The sequence below is a fragment of the Hirsutella rhossiliensis genome, assembly GCF_020360975.1.
Source record: "Hirsutella rhossiliensis strain HR02 chromosome Unknown scaffold00006, whole genome shotgun sequence".
Classification (NCBI taxonomy): Eukaryota; Fungi; Ascomycota; class Sordariomycetes; order Hypocreales; family Ophiocordycipitaceae; genus Hirsutella; species Hirsutella rhossiliensis.
Window position 1 is genome coordinate 3,475,486 of NW_025408672.1, and position 16,718 is coordinate 3,492,203.

The 16,718-nt window shown below is 54.0% G+C and overlaps 1 protein-coding gene across 1 annotated transcript; it reads left to right on the top strand.

The window, feature by feature from the left end:
• Nucleotides 1–2,881: 2,881 nt before the first annotated feature.
• Nucleotides 2,882–4,003, top strand: HRG_06670 (uncharacterized protein; the record flags this gene model as incomplete). The annotated part of the gene is made up of 1 exon (XM_044865141.1): nt 2,882–4,003. The coding sequence occupies one exon, from the start codon at nt 2,882–2,884 to the stop codon at nt 4,001–4,003; it is 1,122 nt and encodes a 373-aa protein (XP_044720081.1).
• Between the last annotated feature and the right edge of the window lie 12,715 nt (nt 4,004–16,718).

Sequence of the window (16,718 nt, forward strand, 5' to 3'; positions counted from 1 at the left end):
CGATCCACTTCGGGCCGCCGGCGGGGATCATTCTCGAATCGGAGACGACGAGATATCTCCACTTCGTCGGGATGCCGCCGGGCACGATCTTGTTGACACCCATGACCGTTAAGATACAGTGCCAGCGAAAAAGGCCGTGGCAACGCAACGACGTCAGCCGAAAGGGTTTGCCGTGCGCAGCAGCGTTCGCGTGCACGGACTACAAGGTGCAGGGCAAAACGCTGGAGCGCGTGGCCCTCGAGCTGCGAGGACACGGACGACGAAGATGGATGGAACGGTGGTGCCCTCGCAGTGCGACCCGTACGGCCTGTACGTGCAGCTATCGCGCTGCCGAACTCTAGACGGCATCATGCTCGTGTCCAAGGTGCGGGACAGAGACTTGGTGGGCAACCGGGTCCCCGAGGAGATGACTGCCGCACAGGCCAGGCTCGAGGTACTGAGCGAGAGGACCGTTGAGGAGGCGTTGCGCTGGCTGGACGGTGATGCTGAAGAGTCAAGGCGGCCGCGCTAGGTGACGCGATGAAGAGTTCGGCAGGCGGGAAGAGTCGGCAGGCGGCAGACAGGGTGGGAGGCGCCTAGTGGTGGGATAAGGCACGCGAAAAGGCAACAGAAGCCGGGGGGAAGGGCAGCGACCAACGAGGAGGGAGGCAAGGAGGGACCAATCACAAGGGACCAATCAAGGGGCGGAGAACTTTTGGGGGGAGAGGGCGGGGTCTGCGGGGCACGTTAGAAGGCCTTTCGTTCCTCAAGGCAAACGCCCTTCGGGCTGAACTAACTACAAGCCTCCCGTTGGGCTTAAGGTGTTACGCATTAATGTATTGAAATGTCAGTAGCTTTTACGTCTAGGCCCTATAGGAGAAATCCTCCGGGTGAAATACACATACATACATACAACTACAAGCCTCCTACGAAATAACAGTGGTCCAGAGGATGCCGGCCAATTGCTGTGTACACTGTCAAGTCGGTCGCTCCTTGATACCGAAGGCCAGATGCAACCTATACCGCCTTTCTGCTAACGTGCCTTCTGAAGATGCTCTAAGCTCCCGTAGGAGTCGATCCACTTCCGACTCTACGTGACTGTCGAGTCAGTCAACAGCGCATGCCTAATCGTCACGCACAGAAACTCACCGGACAAAGCCTCGACAGCATCCACGGTTGGGGGGCAACCCACTATCACCTGACCCGTCTCCAGACTGAGGAGTGGAAGTAAGACCTGCTCTGTCCCATGAGCAAAGAGGTTTTGCAACCGAGCCATTCCATTCAGCTCACTACCTTCCGGCTCACGTCAGTGGAGTAACTGTCTCCTCTTCGGCAAGCCCTACTCACGCCGCAACCATCCGTTGCTGATGACCCATCCGTCTTGTCAAGCTCATCCAGGCGTCGCTTCACAGTCTGTTCAAAGGCGTCCATGCGCTCTGACAAGGCGTTGACAGTGTGAGTCAGATGCAACCCCCCATCTGCTAGCAGTAGGCTTCGGCACCGGTCAAGACGGATTGTCGCCGCCCCTAGGGCATCTGCCGCCTCTTTCAGGGCACCCGCCACCTCGAGAACATCGTGCTGCTGTGCCATGCGGTCCAAGTGGCCTTCCGAGAAGCTCTCCGATAGTCGATCGCGAAACGACGGAAAAGACATTGTCTTCCCACCTCCAGAAGGCGCGTTGCCGACGGCGATATGCGGGGAGGGAAGATCCAAACGCGTGTGCGCTGGCCTCTTGCACAGAACGAGGCTCTTACCCTACAAACGTGTTCCACTCTCCGTGTTGCACTGCGTGTCTCTCGACTCACTGAACTCTTTCAGATTTCTAGCCTTCAGGCACAGGCCGCCAGTTCTTCTGGATTTGGAGGAAGCGGGTGCCTCGACCCTTTATATTCCTTCGTATGACTCCATCATGTCGTAACAAGTCTGTGTGGATCCCCCACACCCTCTTGTCTGCAGTGGATGCAACGAGTCTCTGCATCCATCCCGCATGGTGTCGGAACTGTCCGGTAAAAACTTACCTCAGCAGCGCTCAGGCCATTTGCAAGAGGAGACTAACCGCTTTTGGAAAAGGTCACGTTTACGGTGGGCGATAGGGGTCACTGTTGCAAAACTCCCTGTCATTTTCTTTTGGGTTTAGGCGCCCAGCCCCCTGGTCATCCGGATACTTCAGGTCAGCATGAGAGTATGTACTGCGGACTAGCAGCGGGCCCGCACGGTCATCCTTCTGCCAGTCTAATTGCCAATTTGCCAGTTTGCCGCACCAGTCGTAAAATGGTATCCGGCTCGCAAACCACCTTGCCAGTAGCGTGGCAGGTGTCTTCAGGGTCCTTTTCAGTGTTAAATTCTCAGCAGTACCTACACTGGCTCCATAGCGGCGTAGGCGGCGGTAGCGGCAGAGATATCACGAGAAGCTGTCACACAATGCGTAGAGGAAGAGCGCCCGCATGCAAAATTTTGCGAGGTCGGCCAACCAACGTCAGATGCCGGGCGGTGAGCGGGTTCTGCCCACACACCAAGAACAGGTGTCCAAGCTCATTTCACCCTTGCAGGAAGGGGGGACATGGGTCCGCGGCGCGGAGCGACTCGCCTCTGATCTCCTTATGCCCCTGTCGGCTGGGAAAGCAAGAAAGCACCAATTTGGCTGTTCATTAACGAACCAAAAGTAGAGAGGACACTTCGCCGTCGAACCCCTTCGCCTTTTGTCCGGCCGTGCGCAATGGAGAGGTCTGCCACTGAGAAGTACAGCAAGCCGCAGGTCGCGCCGACAGTGCCCAAGTCTTCATCAGCTGCCTCCGCTGCCGGCGGCCACGAGCCAGCAGCCGCGACGGCGCCATCGCCAGCCGCAGGCTTTCGAGAGTCGTCCTTGGCCGCAGGAGCAGGAGCGGACGCCACCGCAGCAGCTATGGTCGGCGACGAGTCATCACGGCAGGCTGTCTCTCACTACCCCAAGCGCAAGCGCGCCTGCTTGTATAACGACCTGAGCGAGAGCAAGATGGAGATTTCTCAGCCAGCGTCTACTCAGCCGATGGCCGTTCATCAAACCCGCTTTCCCACCGACCCTCTGCCTGGCACCCGCCCGACACGAATCCTTCTAGGATACTGGAAGCAATCCAGCGAGCCTGATCCAAGGGATCGACATGCCGTCTATGGAATACTTGGCCACGACAACAAGTTCCGAGTCAAGGTGGTACGAGAGACGAGAGACGGCCGCTTCGTGGATGGAAACTTCCCCTCGGGAGCTGGGGCTCTGTGGATTCCGTACGAGGAGCTAGGCTTTGAGAACCACCTCAAGGCTCTCAACAAACAGGAAGTCAAGGAGTACTGCCGCATTCGGCAGTACCAGCTGGATCACGGCGAAATCGATAGGAAGCGGATCGAAAACGAAACAAGGGCCGTGTATGAGGCCAAGACCCGAGCCAGAACCCCCATTAAACAGACCAGTGTCGCTATGCCGACTTTCAGCATCACCCGTCCTGCCAACGTGGACATGGATCGGACCAGCCCGAGAACAAGCTATGGCGGCGGTGAGCCTGGCCAGTCGCGGCGAATCAATCCGCGAGCGGACAGACGGGCGCCGCGCCAATTGCTCAACGAGAACGAGCTGAGCTCGGCTCAGCTTCGTCAGAGGCTCCACGTCATAGAACGCACCAGCGCCTTAGCGCGTCGCGAGCTAGCCAGAGCTGAGGCGGCCCAGGATCGCATCGACCGCCTTGCTCTAACCCGAGAACGTGCTTTCTTCGCCGCGGCTAACAATGCTGTTGCGATAGCGGCTCCCGCTTCAGCCATCATCGGACGGACGCTTCTTCACGAGTCAGAGGATACGCAGCACGTCAACAAGGTCTGGGCTCGCAAGGAGTCGTTTCGCATGAAAACCTATGCCGAGGACGCCAAGATGCACGACGGCGTCAAGTATGGGCGGAAGTCGACCGGGCCATTTACGGGAAAGTTCGTGTCGGCGGGCACTATCGTTCATATTGACGGCGAGGACTATGTTGAGTATCGTGTTCTGACCAAGCCATTCTGACGGTGTGGCTAACAGACAGACCGACCGGCCGGAGCAGTCGGTCGGTTTGGGTGGTCTGAGATTATCTGACTGGACTGGTGTTCCTGTGATGCCATTGGTCCGTTCCACTCCTCGTCGAGGTGCCGTGGCGCGCTGGCTAGGTCCTCGGCCTGCAGCTCCCTCCGTCTTGGCATCTTTTCACCCACCCTGGCGCGTTTCCGCCCGGCCTGCCCACTACCAAGATGGCGTTTCCTCTTCTGCTCTTCTCTCGCCTGCCGTCTTATCACCGTTCTGCCTGCGTCCTGTTAGCTATCGCCGCCATAGACCTTCACCTCGCTCTACGGCCGTACCTGCCGATGCGCTATCTCTGCCGCTAACAGGCGGCCCGGCTGCGGCGGGAGTTGTGGTAGAAGCCTCGGCCCTGCTGGCCGGCCGGGACTGGATGGCTCGCGGCGAGTGCTGGCTTCCGGCCGAGACTACGGCCGGGCTAGTCCCGCTCGACGGGGGGGACTGATGAAATCTCGAGGCATGGCCATTGCGTCTGTCGGAATCCCGCTGAAGGGAAAGCGGAAGGTGCCGGCATCAATGAGCTCTCCAGGATTCGTCAACGGCTGAGGATTCTCCTGCACTTGTTGGATGGTGATTCCTGCCTGAACCATGGGCTCGTTCGTACCGTCGGACTCGGTGACAAGATCTCCATAGGGTGACAGGATGACGCTGTTGTGTGCTTGTGTCTTGCTTTGTTTCCGAGGTGGTGAGAAAACGGTCTGCAGATCTGCAGTCGCGCGTTCCTGCTCTGCAATATTTCTCTTATCCTGGCCCGCTAATATCCTGAGCGCTCTTCGCCTTGCCAGAATGCGAGTCCTGTAGCTTCCTTTTAACCTTCTGCATTTGTGGTCCACAAATAGGCTTACTCGATCGAATGTTCGCTTGCAGAGAAAACATACTTCGTGGCAATTGACATCTACAAGTTAGAAGTCATTAGCAAGTTCTCACCAGTGAGGAGAACGGGGAGGATACGTGTTTGGTAGTGCCGCTCCAACCTTGTCCAAGACGGGAACTTTGTGTCGCAATCTATTCGAGGGCACGGTATCTTCGGACGTTCACCAGCAGCGCCGCCATTTTTCTCGTCAATCTCGAAGCAATCATCATCCTCATCATCTCCTTCCTTGCCGTCATTGCCATCGCTACCAAAACCAACACTGTCCTCTTCTTTATTCTCGTCGTCGATGTCACCGATATCATCATGCGTGTCGATGTTGGAGTCATTGCCTTCGTCGCTGGCACTCTCAAGCGCCCCTCTAGTCAAAGAAGTTGTATGTGCCAGACACTTCAGCAATTCGATGGTCAAATCTCGCGCTCGAGCCTGTGCAGAGTGAGCATGCGCCAAATATACCGGCGTAAGTTCACCACCTTAAATGATTCAACATGCTCATGCAGATCCGCGGTCTTCAGGAATGACCTGGAACAAGTCTGGCACTGCAACATCCGTGGCATCGTATTCAATTCCGTCCATCGGTCAGTGGCAAGGAATGGCTTTGTTGTGACGGTTCGTTGCTGGAAATAAGACATGGCCAAGCGGGACCGGCACGGAATAACGGCTGATTGGTCCAGCACATCCACACCAACCCCCCAGGGTAAATCGTCGGCGAATGTCACGGAATGCTCTGCCCATGCTCTTAAAAAGAGCTTGTCCCTCAGCCAGCAGAGCTGAAATTGACAAAGTCAACACGCAGCAATTCGTAAGCCGAAAAGCATCCGCGCGCAGTAAGTCATTCAGTCATACACCGAAATAGTATTTTTGACGACTTATGCCAGCTACATGTTCTCTGTTTCGTATCACACAATCCCGTCCGGAGACAAAATGCACCAAGAATGCCCTTACTGCCACGGCGAGGGAGAGTCTGGGGGCGTCCTTTGTACACACTGCAAGGGCGAAGGCGAGAAAAAATAACTTGGTATTGATTGCCCTGATACTGCCATATCGAGGAGGACCGCATGAGAACCCCAGAGTTATGGTAGTGTGAGGAAATATTACACGTCTTTCTTTCGTAAGGCAATTGCAACTATGCAGACCGTTCATCCATGATATGTTCAAAACCTTCTGGCTTCGACCACTTTTCACTCAGAACTGTTGCTCAGCACACTGTGCTAATGAATCTTCACACAGTCAGGTGGTTCTAGATGAAATTGACCCCACTATGCCCCACTCCCTAGTGTCGAAAACGGCGGGATGGCTCCGGACAGACAGGTTCGGACAGACAGATTTCAGGGATTATCGCGCTAAGCATGGGTTAAAAGCCATCGCGCCTCGACTACAGCCTGAACGGGCATAAGTGCCAATTTTCAGTCTGAGGGAAATCCACTAGTATACAATCCTGGGTAGGCCGCTGCTGCAGTTCCAACTGCGTTTCATCCTCCTTGGAAGCCTTCCGCTTCTTGCACCGCGGCTTAGGCATATCCGGTTCCTCATCCTTTCCCGCTCTATCTGGAGACTTCCCAGTAGCAGTTGCCGCCTTCTCTATAGCCTTCGTGCTCCGTTTTCGACTACGTCTCGTTTCCTGAAGAGGTTGTGGCGAAGTTGCTAAAGGAGAGGACGGAGTCGACGAAGGGTCAGGAAGCTGGTCAACTCCCTTCAGTAAATCCGAAGTGGCGCGGTCCGCTCGAGCGGCAGCATGCTCAGCGGCCTCACAGCCAGTCATGGATCGCCTTTTCGTGCTACCGTGGGATTTGAACCTCTTCAAGCCAGGCGGATGCAGTGCTTCAGGCAATTCCGGAGGTAGGAAAGCCCTTGACTGTACCTGCGCCCGGAAATCTGCAATTAGACGGTCATTCTGTAAGCGAAAGAGCCTCGAGAACTCCTCTGCCTGCTGTCCGCCGAGGCTCCCTTGTACTTGAACGACCTCCAATCCCGATTGAAGAACCATGTTCCTACCGCCATCTTGGTAACGATCCCCTGGATTTTTTGTGACCTCTGGAGCTGGCTTCTTTGCATAAGACATGGTCCAGCTGCGTACCACCGCAGGTCCGTCGAGTAACCAGCGTGGATGAAGGAGATTGAGTGGGATAGGCCAGGACCTGGCAACAGCCTCGTACAGCCAGTGTCGACAGGGCAGGCCGTATCTGAGTGGAAACTCACACGCGAAGGGACATCCTGGTTCGTTGAGAAGGTCCAATGCCTCACGCTCCTTCTCGAGCTCGGTGTTTTGCCTCCATCTTAGAGCTTTTGCTGCCTCCCACTCCGGAGCTAGTTTGCTTAGGACATAGTGTGGAACCTTCCCGATAAGAAGGCGAAATGCAGCTCGGTCCAACAGCCTTGGGACGTCTGCCCTGCTCCGATCCTCGTCTTCAGTGATTTTTTGAGTCAATTTCTTCAAGCTTTCGGCCAGTTTTTGACAGGATGCTTGCAAGGGAAGTTGCCTGTTGAGAGACTGTTTGACCACAACGTGGTAACTTTCGTTCCTCTGGGTACTGTTGCATCCGAGGTTTGGGTATTTTCGTGTGTGTGCTCGGGCAAATTGCCGCTCTTTCGGTTTCCAGTTGTTCTCGAGATAAAGGCGTTCCGGCTCCCGAATTTCTGCGAGCAGCTTGCCTCGCCGTTTTTCGAGTTGCTCCTCATCGGGAGCTTGTATGTAATCCCAAACGAACCGAATAAGCTCTTCCCTCCGTTCCTTCGTATATTTGCCCGAGTCCAACAATCGCTTCTTGAAGTTCTCTGCGGCGTGCCATTCACAGAGTTGCAAGATCTGCCCATCTCCACCCTCAGAATCCTGATCAGCCCTCGCTTGGGACGCTGCCATTGCGGCAGCGAGCCCTTTGGTTTGATCCCCGAGAACGACTTGAGGCGGTGGGCAATCGTACCAGACCAATTCTGCCAATTGGGCATTCACAAATTCGAAGGCCTCGGCTGATTCAGATGTTATAAAGACGAAAGCCAGAGGAAATGTCTTGCCTGTGTTTGTGATTCCCACTATGACGGATAAAGGCAAGTGGAGGCAATTGGTGTTGAACGTCGCATCGGTTTGCATGAGGAATCCGCTGACGAATCTTCTACCCAGGCGGATCTGCTCGGAAGAACAGAAGAACAGATGCTCGAGTACCCGCGCTGTCCGTCGTCCTTGGTCGTCGACAAGGTATTTGAAGAAGCAACGAACACGGAAGTCTTCGAACTCCAAACAAGTAAGCAAGAGGTCAAGCGCCTCTTGACTGCTGCGTCTTCCTTCAGACCGGCTCAGGTTGTAGAACTACTTGGCGGAAAGACAATTGCCTAAGCCGTGTTGGTCGAGAATCCGGGTTGATTCAGTTGCCGATAGGCCGGCAGTCCGATGCGCGAGGGCAAGATCGACTGCTGCAGCGCGCTCTGGGATACGGGATCTATGACAGGCGTAATGGAAGGGATTTTGAAGTGGCGGATGCGTATGGTACGCGTAGGTGAAACCGACCACCCAGCCTTTTCGCTCCTCCACCCCTCTATGGCCGCTCCGGATAGTTTTGTAGGAGACATAAAGACTGTAGGGACACTCCTTGGCCTTTATGTATGTGAGCTCCTTCTTTCGGTCCCCTCCCTCTATGACGGTGCTCGACAGCTTTCGAGTGTTTCGAGTGCCTCTACCGTGATGGAGGCAATTCACTCGGAGGCGGTCGCGTACCTTGCTGGCAGTGACGAGAGCGAAGCCCTGGGTGAAGGCATAGTCTTGGAACCAGCGAAGGGCTTCTTCGGGGCCGTTCACCTCGTCACCAGTAATGGGGGCGCGAAGATGCACTTGTGGCAGGGCTTCTACAGCTTTGTCGAAGGCGGAGCGGACGTCGTCAGGGAGGCTGTCGCGGTACTGGATCTCCATCGGGTTTGCTTTCGTGTCGGACGTGATGCTGGATCTCCTCCATTGAGCTTGATCAATTGAAGGACGCGATTCTTATTGCGACGCGCACCTGGCAAGGGGCAATTGACGGTTATCCTATTTGGGCTGTAGTCGAGGCGCGATGGCTTTTAACCCATGCTTAGCGCGATAATCCCTGAAATCTGTCTGTCCGAACCTGTCTGTCCGGAGCCATCCCGGACCACGAGAGGGTGATGAGAACGGCCGGGCTGCGAGATCCGTGCGTTCCGTCATTCCTTGAAAAGTTTGCCCAGCTGTTTCCCTGTGAACCTGCGGAAGGGGACCGTGTGTGTTCAAGACAGGCTGCTGGTATTGGCGATCAGTCCGGTTCGCGACCGGCTGTCCCTGTCGCCACTGTACATGTTGACCGGCTGTTTCCCTGTGAACCCGCGGAAGGGGACCGTGCGTGTTCAAGACAGGCTGTCGGATTTGGCGAGCAGTCCGGTTCGCGACCGGCTGTCCCCGTCGCCCTCGAAAAGATTGATCGGCTGTTTCCCTGTGAGTCTGCGGGTAGGGACCGTGTGCACTATAGACAGGCTGTCGAATTACGCGATCAGACCGGGTCGCACCTGGCTGTCCCTGTCGCTGATGGAAGAGCTAAGCTCCAACATCTCAGGCGTGTTGCTCGAGTCTTGAGGACGTCGAGGACGACGTCTCAGGAGGAGGGCACCGCTGTAACGGCACCAGCGTTACAGGAGTCACTGCAAGAGGCCCTGCTGGCGGCACAGCAAGGGGACGCCTTTGTTGCCCAGCAGAAGCAGCTTGTTAGTGTCCCTGGTAGCGTTACCGCCGGTGGGCTATCGTCAGAAGTCTGGAGCACCAATGACGAGGGGCTGTTGTGTTACCGCGAGAAGATCTTCGTGCCTCTGGGTTTGAGAAACGAGATCCTAGTGTTGTTTCACGACGATGAGGTTGCCGGCCATCAAGGCGGAACCAAGACTTGCAAGCGGATCCAGATGCAGTACTACTGGCCCGGATTACGTCGAGACGTGCGTCGTTATGTCTCTACCTGCCGCGAATGTCAGCTCGCAAAGCCGAGGCATCATAAGCCGTACGGGCTGCTAGCGCCACTGCCAGCGCCAAGCCGTCCGTGGCAAGAGATTTCGATGGACTTCATCACGGACCTCCCGCCGGTCCGATGTGAGAAGAAGATTTACTCAGTATCCTGGTCGTGGTCGACCGCCTGACCCGCTACGCACGATACATTCCGGTGTCGTCGCGCATATCCAGTGATGGCTTGGCAGATGTGTTCCTGAGGGAAATCTTCAAGCATTATGGAATGCCTGATGGCATTGTCAGCGATCGAGGAGCCTATTTACGGGGCACTTCTGGGCCACGTTTTGCCATTTGCTTTATTGCAAGCGACGCCTCAGCACGTCTTTTCATCCTCAGACTGATGGTCAAACCGAGCGGGTCAACCAGACGATCGAACAGTACTTACGGACTTTCTGCAACAAAGAGCAGTCCGACTGGATGGACAAGTTGCCATTAGCGGAGTTCACCTATAACACCTCATACCATGACACGGTGAAAGGAGCTCCAGCCGAGGTTTTGATGGGCTATCAGCCACGGTCTAAGGGACATGTCAAGGGACAACTCGAAACCTTCAGCACTCGCGCGAGAGACCGAGTCCGAGGCCTCGGAGAACTTCATGAGCGTACGGCGCTCCTCATCACGAGGGCCCAAGAGCGCCAGGCGCGATACTACAATAAGGGACGGGAACCAATGTCCTTCCAAGAGGGCGATTGGGTTCTAATCTCCACAAAAACCCTTCCGCTGCGGCGTCCGACTAAGAAGTTAACAGAGAAATATGTCGGGCCCTACCAGATTGAGCAAATCGTCGGAGGGCACAGGCTAGCCTATCGTCTTCGCCTACCATCGACCGTCAAGATTCATAATGTCCTGCCTATCAGCAGTTTGGAACCATACCGCAGCCGGGGTCAGCAGCCAGTTGAGCCTGAGGATCACCCGTTCATGATAGAATCTACGTACGACGTGGAACAAATCCTCGATCATTGCGGACCGAGAAGTCGCCGAAGATATCTGGTGAAGTGGAAAGGCCACGAAGACGAAGAGAACTCCTGGGTGTCCCGAAGTGACTTCGTCGACAAGAAGTTCCTGGTGGACTACGATCGATCTGTCGGCAAGGGAGCTTAAGAGTTCGGGACGAACTCCTCGGAAGGGAGGGCAACCTGTCACGCGCTAGGAGAAGGAATACCTCCGAGATGTCTCGGAGTAGGCCGTCAGGAAACGGAGGATGTTATCATATAAGAAGGGTGCCTATTCTCGGGATTTTATGGGATCTTCAGAGATCAATGAATTGAATGATTGACCCCCGTTCCTCACTCTCTGTTTAGTTGTGTGCGCCTTACAATCACACTACCGTACACAATAAGTTATCATTCGGAATACACATTAGATTCGACTTCTGGGGCTCCTCTTTAGTCTCTGACGCGAAGAAGAAGTTAAATATAGCTTTACAGGCGACCATTCGAGCTCGCCGGCAGACTGGTTTCGAGACAGTCGGGTTATCTCAACTGCCCAAGAATGGCTACGTATACGGTAATCCCGTATGTTTCTTGCTCTATTCAGCATTTTCGCACCTCACGAAAGTCTCGTAGCATCTCTTGTATGTTATCGTAGGGCCGAGTGTGATGTTGTGGGCATGGAGTATCTGCGAGAGATTCAGCCATGACAACTGGAGGCGATGAAGGCATCCACGATTCCCCCCAATGCTATGTCTTCCTCTATAGATCGCTGGAGCATTTCGTCATCATCGAGACCGTGAAAGTGAACTGTATCCTCACTGCCAGGTAAAGACGACATATCCTCTAGGGGATGCGGCCGCCTAACTGCGCGGGCGAGGATATCGCTTGCAGTGTTATTCGCCTTTGTAGTGTCTACAAAGAATGGGTCTGCTTTAGGTTCTTTCAGGGCCTTTGTGAATGTCTCGTGGGACTCTTGGAGTGTGTAGAACTCAATATCACGCCCCGTATGTTGTAGCCAAGGCTTGAAATTCATCGTCTTGAGTTTCCCGTTGACTTCCTGCTTCTTGCTAGCGCTGTAATCCGCCCTTATACCCGCCATCTCGTCGCGAATTCGTTTGAGATGCATCCGTAGCTCTCGCCGGGTTTGCCGCTTGGTATGCTCATCGCGGAAACGTCCTACGAGGCTTATGCCTATACGACTACGTTTCGCTCGTCAGGCTCCAACGCGTCGGCAAGGACGGGTGCTCCTGTCACACATAGGATATCAGCCTCCAACAGTCTGACCCCCTATTCGCACAGTCCGTTTCCACATTTCCCCACAGAAACTTCTAGGAGGCATCATCAACGCATCAGTGGCTTCCAGATGATCCGATCAGATGCTTCCATTCACTACCATTCCCTTCCATTCTCATATTCAGGCAGTCTATAAAGATCTCGCCTCTTTCCCACCTTAGATAGCAGAATCAAGAGTCTTCCAGTCCCTGATCTTTATGCCCACTTGCTCATCCTCCGTGCGATAGCTCCGGTGCCTGGGGAGAGGTGCCGTTCGAGAGCTGCTGGGTGGCGGGTAAAAACTGGGTGCATGTTGGATCCACCTGTGCACTAGGCACCGATCGCGCACGTATAACTAATCGACCGCGCTAGTCACGTGCGAGTAAGAGGTGAGACACAGGGAGGAAGGTCTTTGCACACAGTTTGTATGGGACACGTTTCCCTAGTTACACAAGATATAACCAATTGAACCAGTTCGAATAACCTCACTGCAGTGAAGAGCCTGTCCACACTGATCAGTGTCGCCCGGCAAAGGTGACACAGAACAGCAAGACGGAAGAGAGCTAACCTATCGTCACGCTCTGCAAAGCGAGCTCCTGACGATAGGATAGTTGCTACAACGCGCGGATTGCTACGAAGACTCTGCATCAGAGCCCACTCTAGTTATCCAACCGTGCCTAAGCTTTGCTGTCATCAGCGACCCTTAGGCGTGCCCTATCGCACATTGATAACCTCATTGACACCCTGTGCCCTGTTTCTCAGCACACAGCCTGTCAATATGTCTGACAATTCATCTGCCGCACTAGCCCCGGCAACAGCCCAGGATACCCCGGCCAACGTGTCTCTCGAAGACAGGCAACTCGTTGAACGGAACCTGACGATCGTGGAGCTCCTTCACTCCCGATCAGGCATTTCGACGCGGATTTCCTCAACGAACCTATCACCCAAAGCTCCTCCCTTGTCCACCGCAACAGCTTCTTCTTAGGCTGTGTGGCAACATACACGGTGGATAAACGTAACCACGGAATTGCCCTGCTTGGGGATCTGTATAACGACTTCACGGGATGGAGCTATGATGACTTCGAACTAATCAACCCACGCCTTAGATCAAGACTCCGGACGCTTCTCAGAATTAGGGGGATCTATATGGGCAAGGCCAACTCTAGCATCTCTCGAGCTTTATGTGGCCTTCTAACAAGTAACGAACTTCCTGAATGGGATGAGAACGAGTTGCTTGGTCAAGAGGTTGCTGAAAACACCGTGGCATATAAGGTGAAACAGAAGCTGCTCCAAGGAACTGTTAAAGCGGCTATATCGTCACCGGCACCGGTAGTAATCCAGCAGCCAACTATTACCCGACCGGCGGAACCGGAATCCCTCAGATCATTGAGACCCATCAACCCGCTCAGCAAGAGCCTCAGCATCAATGGCGCGAATCCCTCGGTATCAGCAGACGCTCCCCGTACGGACTACCAACTTCCGAGATGCATACACGAGCATTCCACCTGTTCGATTCGAGAACGAGGAAGTTGAGGCCGATCTCACGATTAGATTCATTAAGATATGGGACAAGAAACTAGCCTATACCGGCGAACCATACGATATCTTCGATGACAAGATCCGAAATTCATGAGCGTGTGCCGTCAAGCAAACATTCCTCCGTCTAAATTCCATGGTGTTTTCCCTTCGATTCTGGCCAAGGAAGCTCAGTCCTTCTTTCTACACGAAATCAGCACTGATTTAACCTTCGCTGAGATGTATCAGAAGATGAAAGAGCACTTTGACACCGAAATCAACCAGAAGATGTATCATACCCACTGGAGCACCCTCACCTTCAGCCGACTTCGGGCTGAGATGCCCGGTAAGTCATCTGACGAGGTCCTCCAGGCCCTTCTTACGAAATTGCGGCTCTGTAGGAGAGCACTCGGGGATAAGTCTGGCGGCGAAGGTGGCCTGATCGATGCAACGCTCAGGGCGTGCCGTGGTGTGCCTGAATTCCGACTCGCGATATACTCTCCGCACCTACATTTGAGGGATTGGCATCACAGCTTCGATCATCGCTATCTGCCATGCAAGATGAACGATCTGAACAACCCAGTGGCCAATATCCCCAAGACCTGGATAGAGGACATGATCAGCACTTCGTGGATCGCAAATTTCAGCGAAATTCCGGCGGAACAAGAGGTCAATCACAAAGGCGTCAGCCAAATTGGAAGAAGAAATGCTACGTTTGCGGCAAGGAAGGTTGTTTCTCAACGAGACATCCTGAAAACGAGAGAAAAGCAGCCAAAGAGAAGTATCTACGAGAGAGGCTTCCACGGTCAATCTCGTTCGTATGCTATGTTCTTGGCTGACTATGAAGGGAATCACAGGATCAGGATGACTCGAGCACCGAGGAATCCGATGATTCTGACTCCTCTGACCCTTATGAATCGTTCTACGCTGCTGCGACCTTCTGTCCAACGAAGCTTTCCATCATCGGATCTCTCAGTAGGCATCAAGTTATTCAACAGTGACGAACCCACACAATTCATACTAGATCGTTACTCTCAAGACTCGTTCCAAGGAATCATGCCGGACACAGGTGCGGCATGCATATCGACGGAGGAATCGAACAACTGCGTGCTCTCCAACGAGAGATGCCCCAGTCCAATTCCGTGATGATCGCAAGCCCGAACCAGTTAGATTTGGTGCAGGAAGATTGGAAACACCACTTGGCGTGATCACCTTGAACACACCAGTGGGAGAGGTTGATTTTCATATAGTCAACGTGCCAACGCCATTCCTCCTATGCCTAGCTGATATGGATCGGCTCGGCGTATATTTAAATAACGTCACGAACGAGCTCGTTGGCAATGGTGTGAGCGTTCCAGTGATTCGAAGATGGGGTCACGCGTGGTTCTTCTTGCGGAAACAAGAGGCATCAGTGGCATATCTCACGGAGGCTGAATTGCGGCGCCTCCACACGCGTTTTGGTCATCCATCCGTGTATCGGCTGCACAAGCTGCTGAATTCGGCTGGCCATGATGTGGAAATCGAAGCTCTGGAAATGATCAAGAAGTTCTGCCACTACTGTCAGATGAAATCCGACCCGCCACGAAGGTTCAAGTTCAGCTTGAAGGATGATTGTGACTTCAATTACGAAGTCATCGTTGATGTCATGACATTGGGTGGCAGACCAGTCCTCCATGTTGTTGATCAAGCCACTGCCTATCAGGCAGGAGATTCCTATCCAACATGACGGCCAAGGAAACGTGGCTCGCGTTGAAACAATGTTGGATGGATACATACCTTGGACCACCCGATGTGATCACTCATGACGCAGGCACGAATTTCGCTGCTGCCGAGTTCCAAGCAGAAGCGAAATTGATGGGAATAACGTGTCATCAGGTGCCTGTGGAAGCACATTGGGCTGTTGGGAAGGTTGAGAAGTATCATGTGCCCGTCCGAAGAGCATATGATATATTAAAGGCAGAGCTGAAGGATACCGTGAGCCCTGATCAAGTCCTTCAAATGGCTTTCAAGGCTGTCAACGACACAGCCGGTCCGGATGGCCTCGTTCCAACCCTCCTCGTCTTCGGTGCTCTGCCTCGAATGACGATGGATTCGCCGCCTACACCTTCCGCAATGGCAAGAGCTAAGGCGGTGTGGCGAACGATGTCAGAGCTGAGGAAGATCAACGCCCAGAGGAAGGTTCAGACCGCGTTAAATACGCGTAATGGGCCTGATACAGCGTTGCGCCTGCCCCTATCCCTGGCGCTAGGAAGCGAAGTTCGCGTATTTCGCGAGAAGCACGGATGGCAAGGCCCATATAAAGTGCTCGAGGTGACGGATACGGAAATCGCAGTTGACCTGGACAACGGACCAGCGAAATTTCGCAGTACATGCGTCCAACCGTACTATCGTCACCCGGAATCGCTCCTTCCTCAGTTGCAACCCGACCCTAGCCCTAGCCGCACAGACCCATCAACACAACAATCACTCCTTCCCTCAACACAATCCGATCAACAACATCCTCTTCAAAACCCTCTTCCCCTTCCACCCACAACTCAACAACCTCTTCCTCTTCCTACCACAGAAGACCAACCCAAACCTTTCGAATACCCTGAGCCAAAGAGGCCGCGCAGGCGTGGCCGACCTAGGAAGGATGCTGCACAAAATGGCACATCAGAATCCACTATTGTTTGCTCACCCGTTCAATTTATCGTTCATCATGAAGCTAATGCGTTTCTTGTTCGAAAAGAAATGGAACATCTCGGCCTAGCCAAGCGGCTACGAGCTGAAGGAAAGATCACAAGCACCGGTTTCCCATTTGAAGCTTCCGACACACTCGAGCTCACGAACCTCCTCGCCGCTGGGGTCATTGTACCCGAAGAATTCGATGCGAATAAACATGGTGGATATCGTGTCTTCAAATCACGAATGGTCAGAGAGGTTAAGGAAGAAATACTGCAACGCCATACGAGAAATCACGCCTCGTTGTGCAAGGATACAATGATGATGGGAAACGTGGATCCTCACACAAGCCCCTACCATCAGCCGGCCCGCACAACGCGTGGCCTTGGCCTTAGCACCGTTTCTCTGCACACGGGATATGTT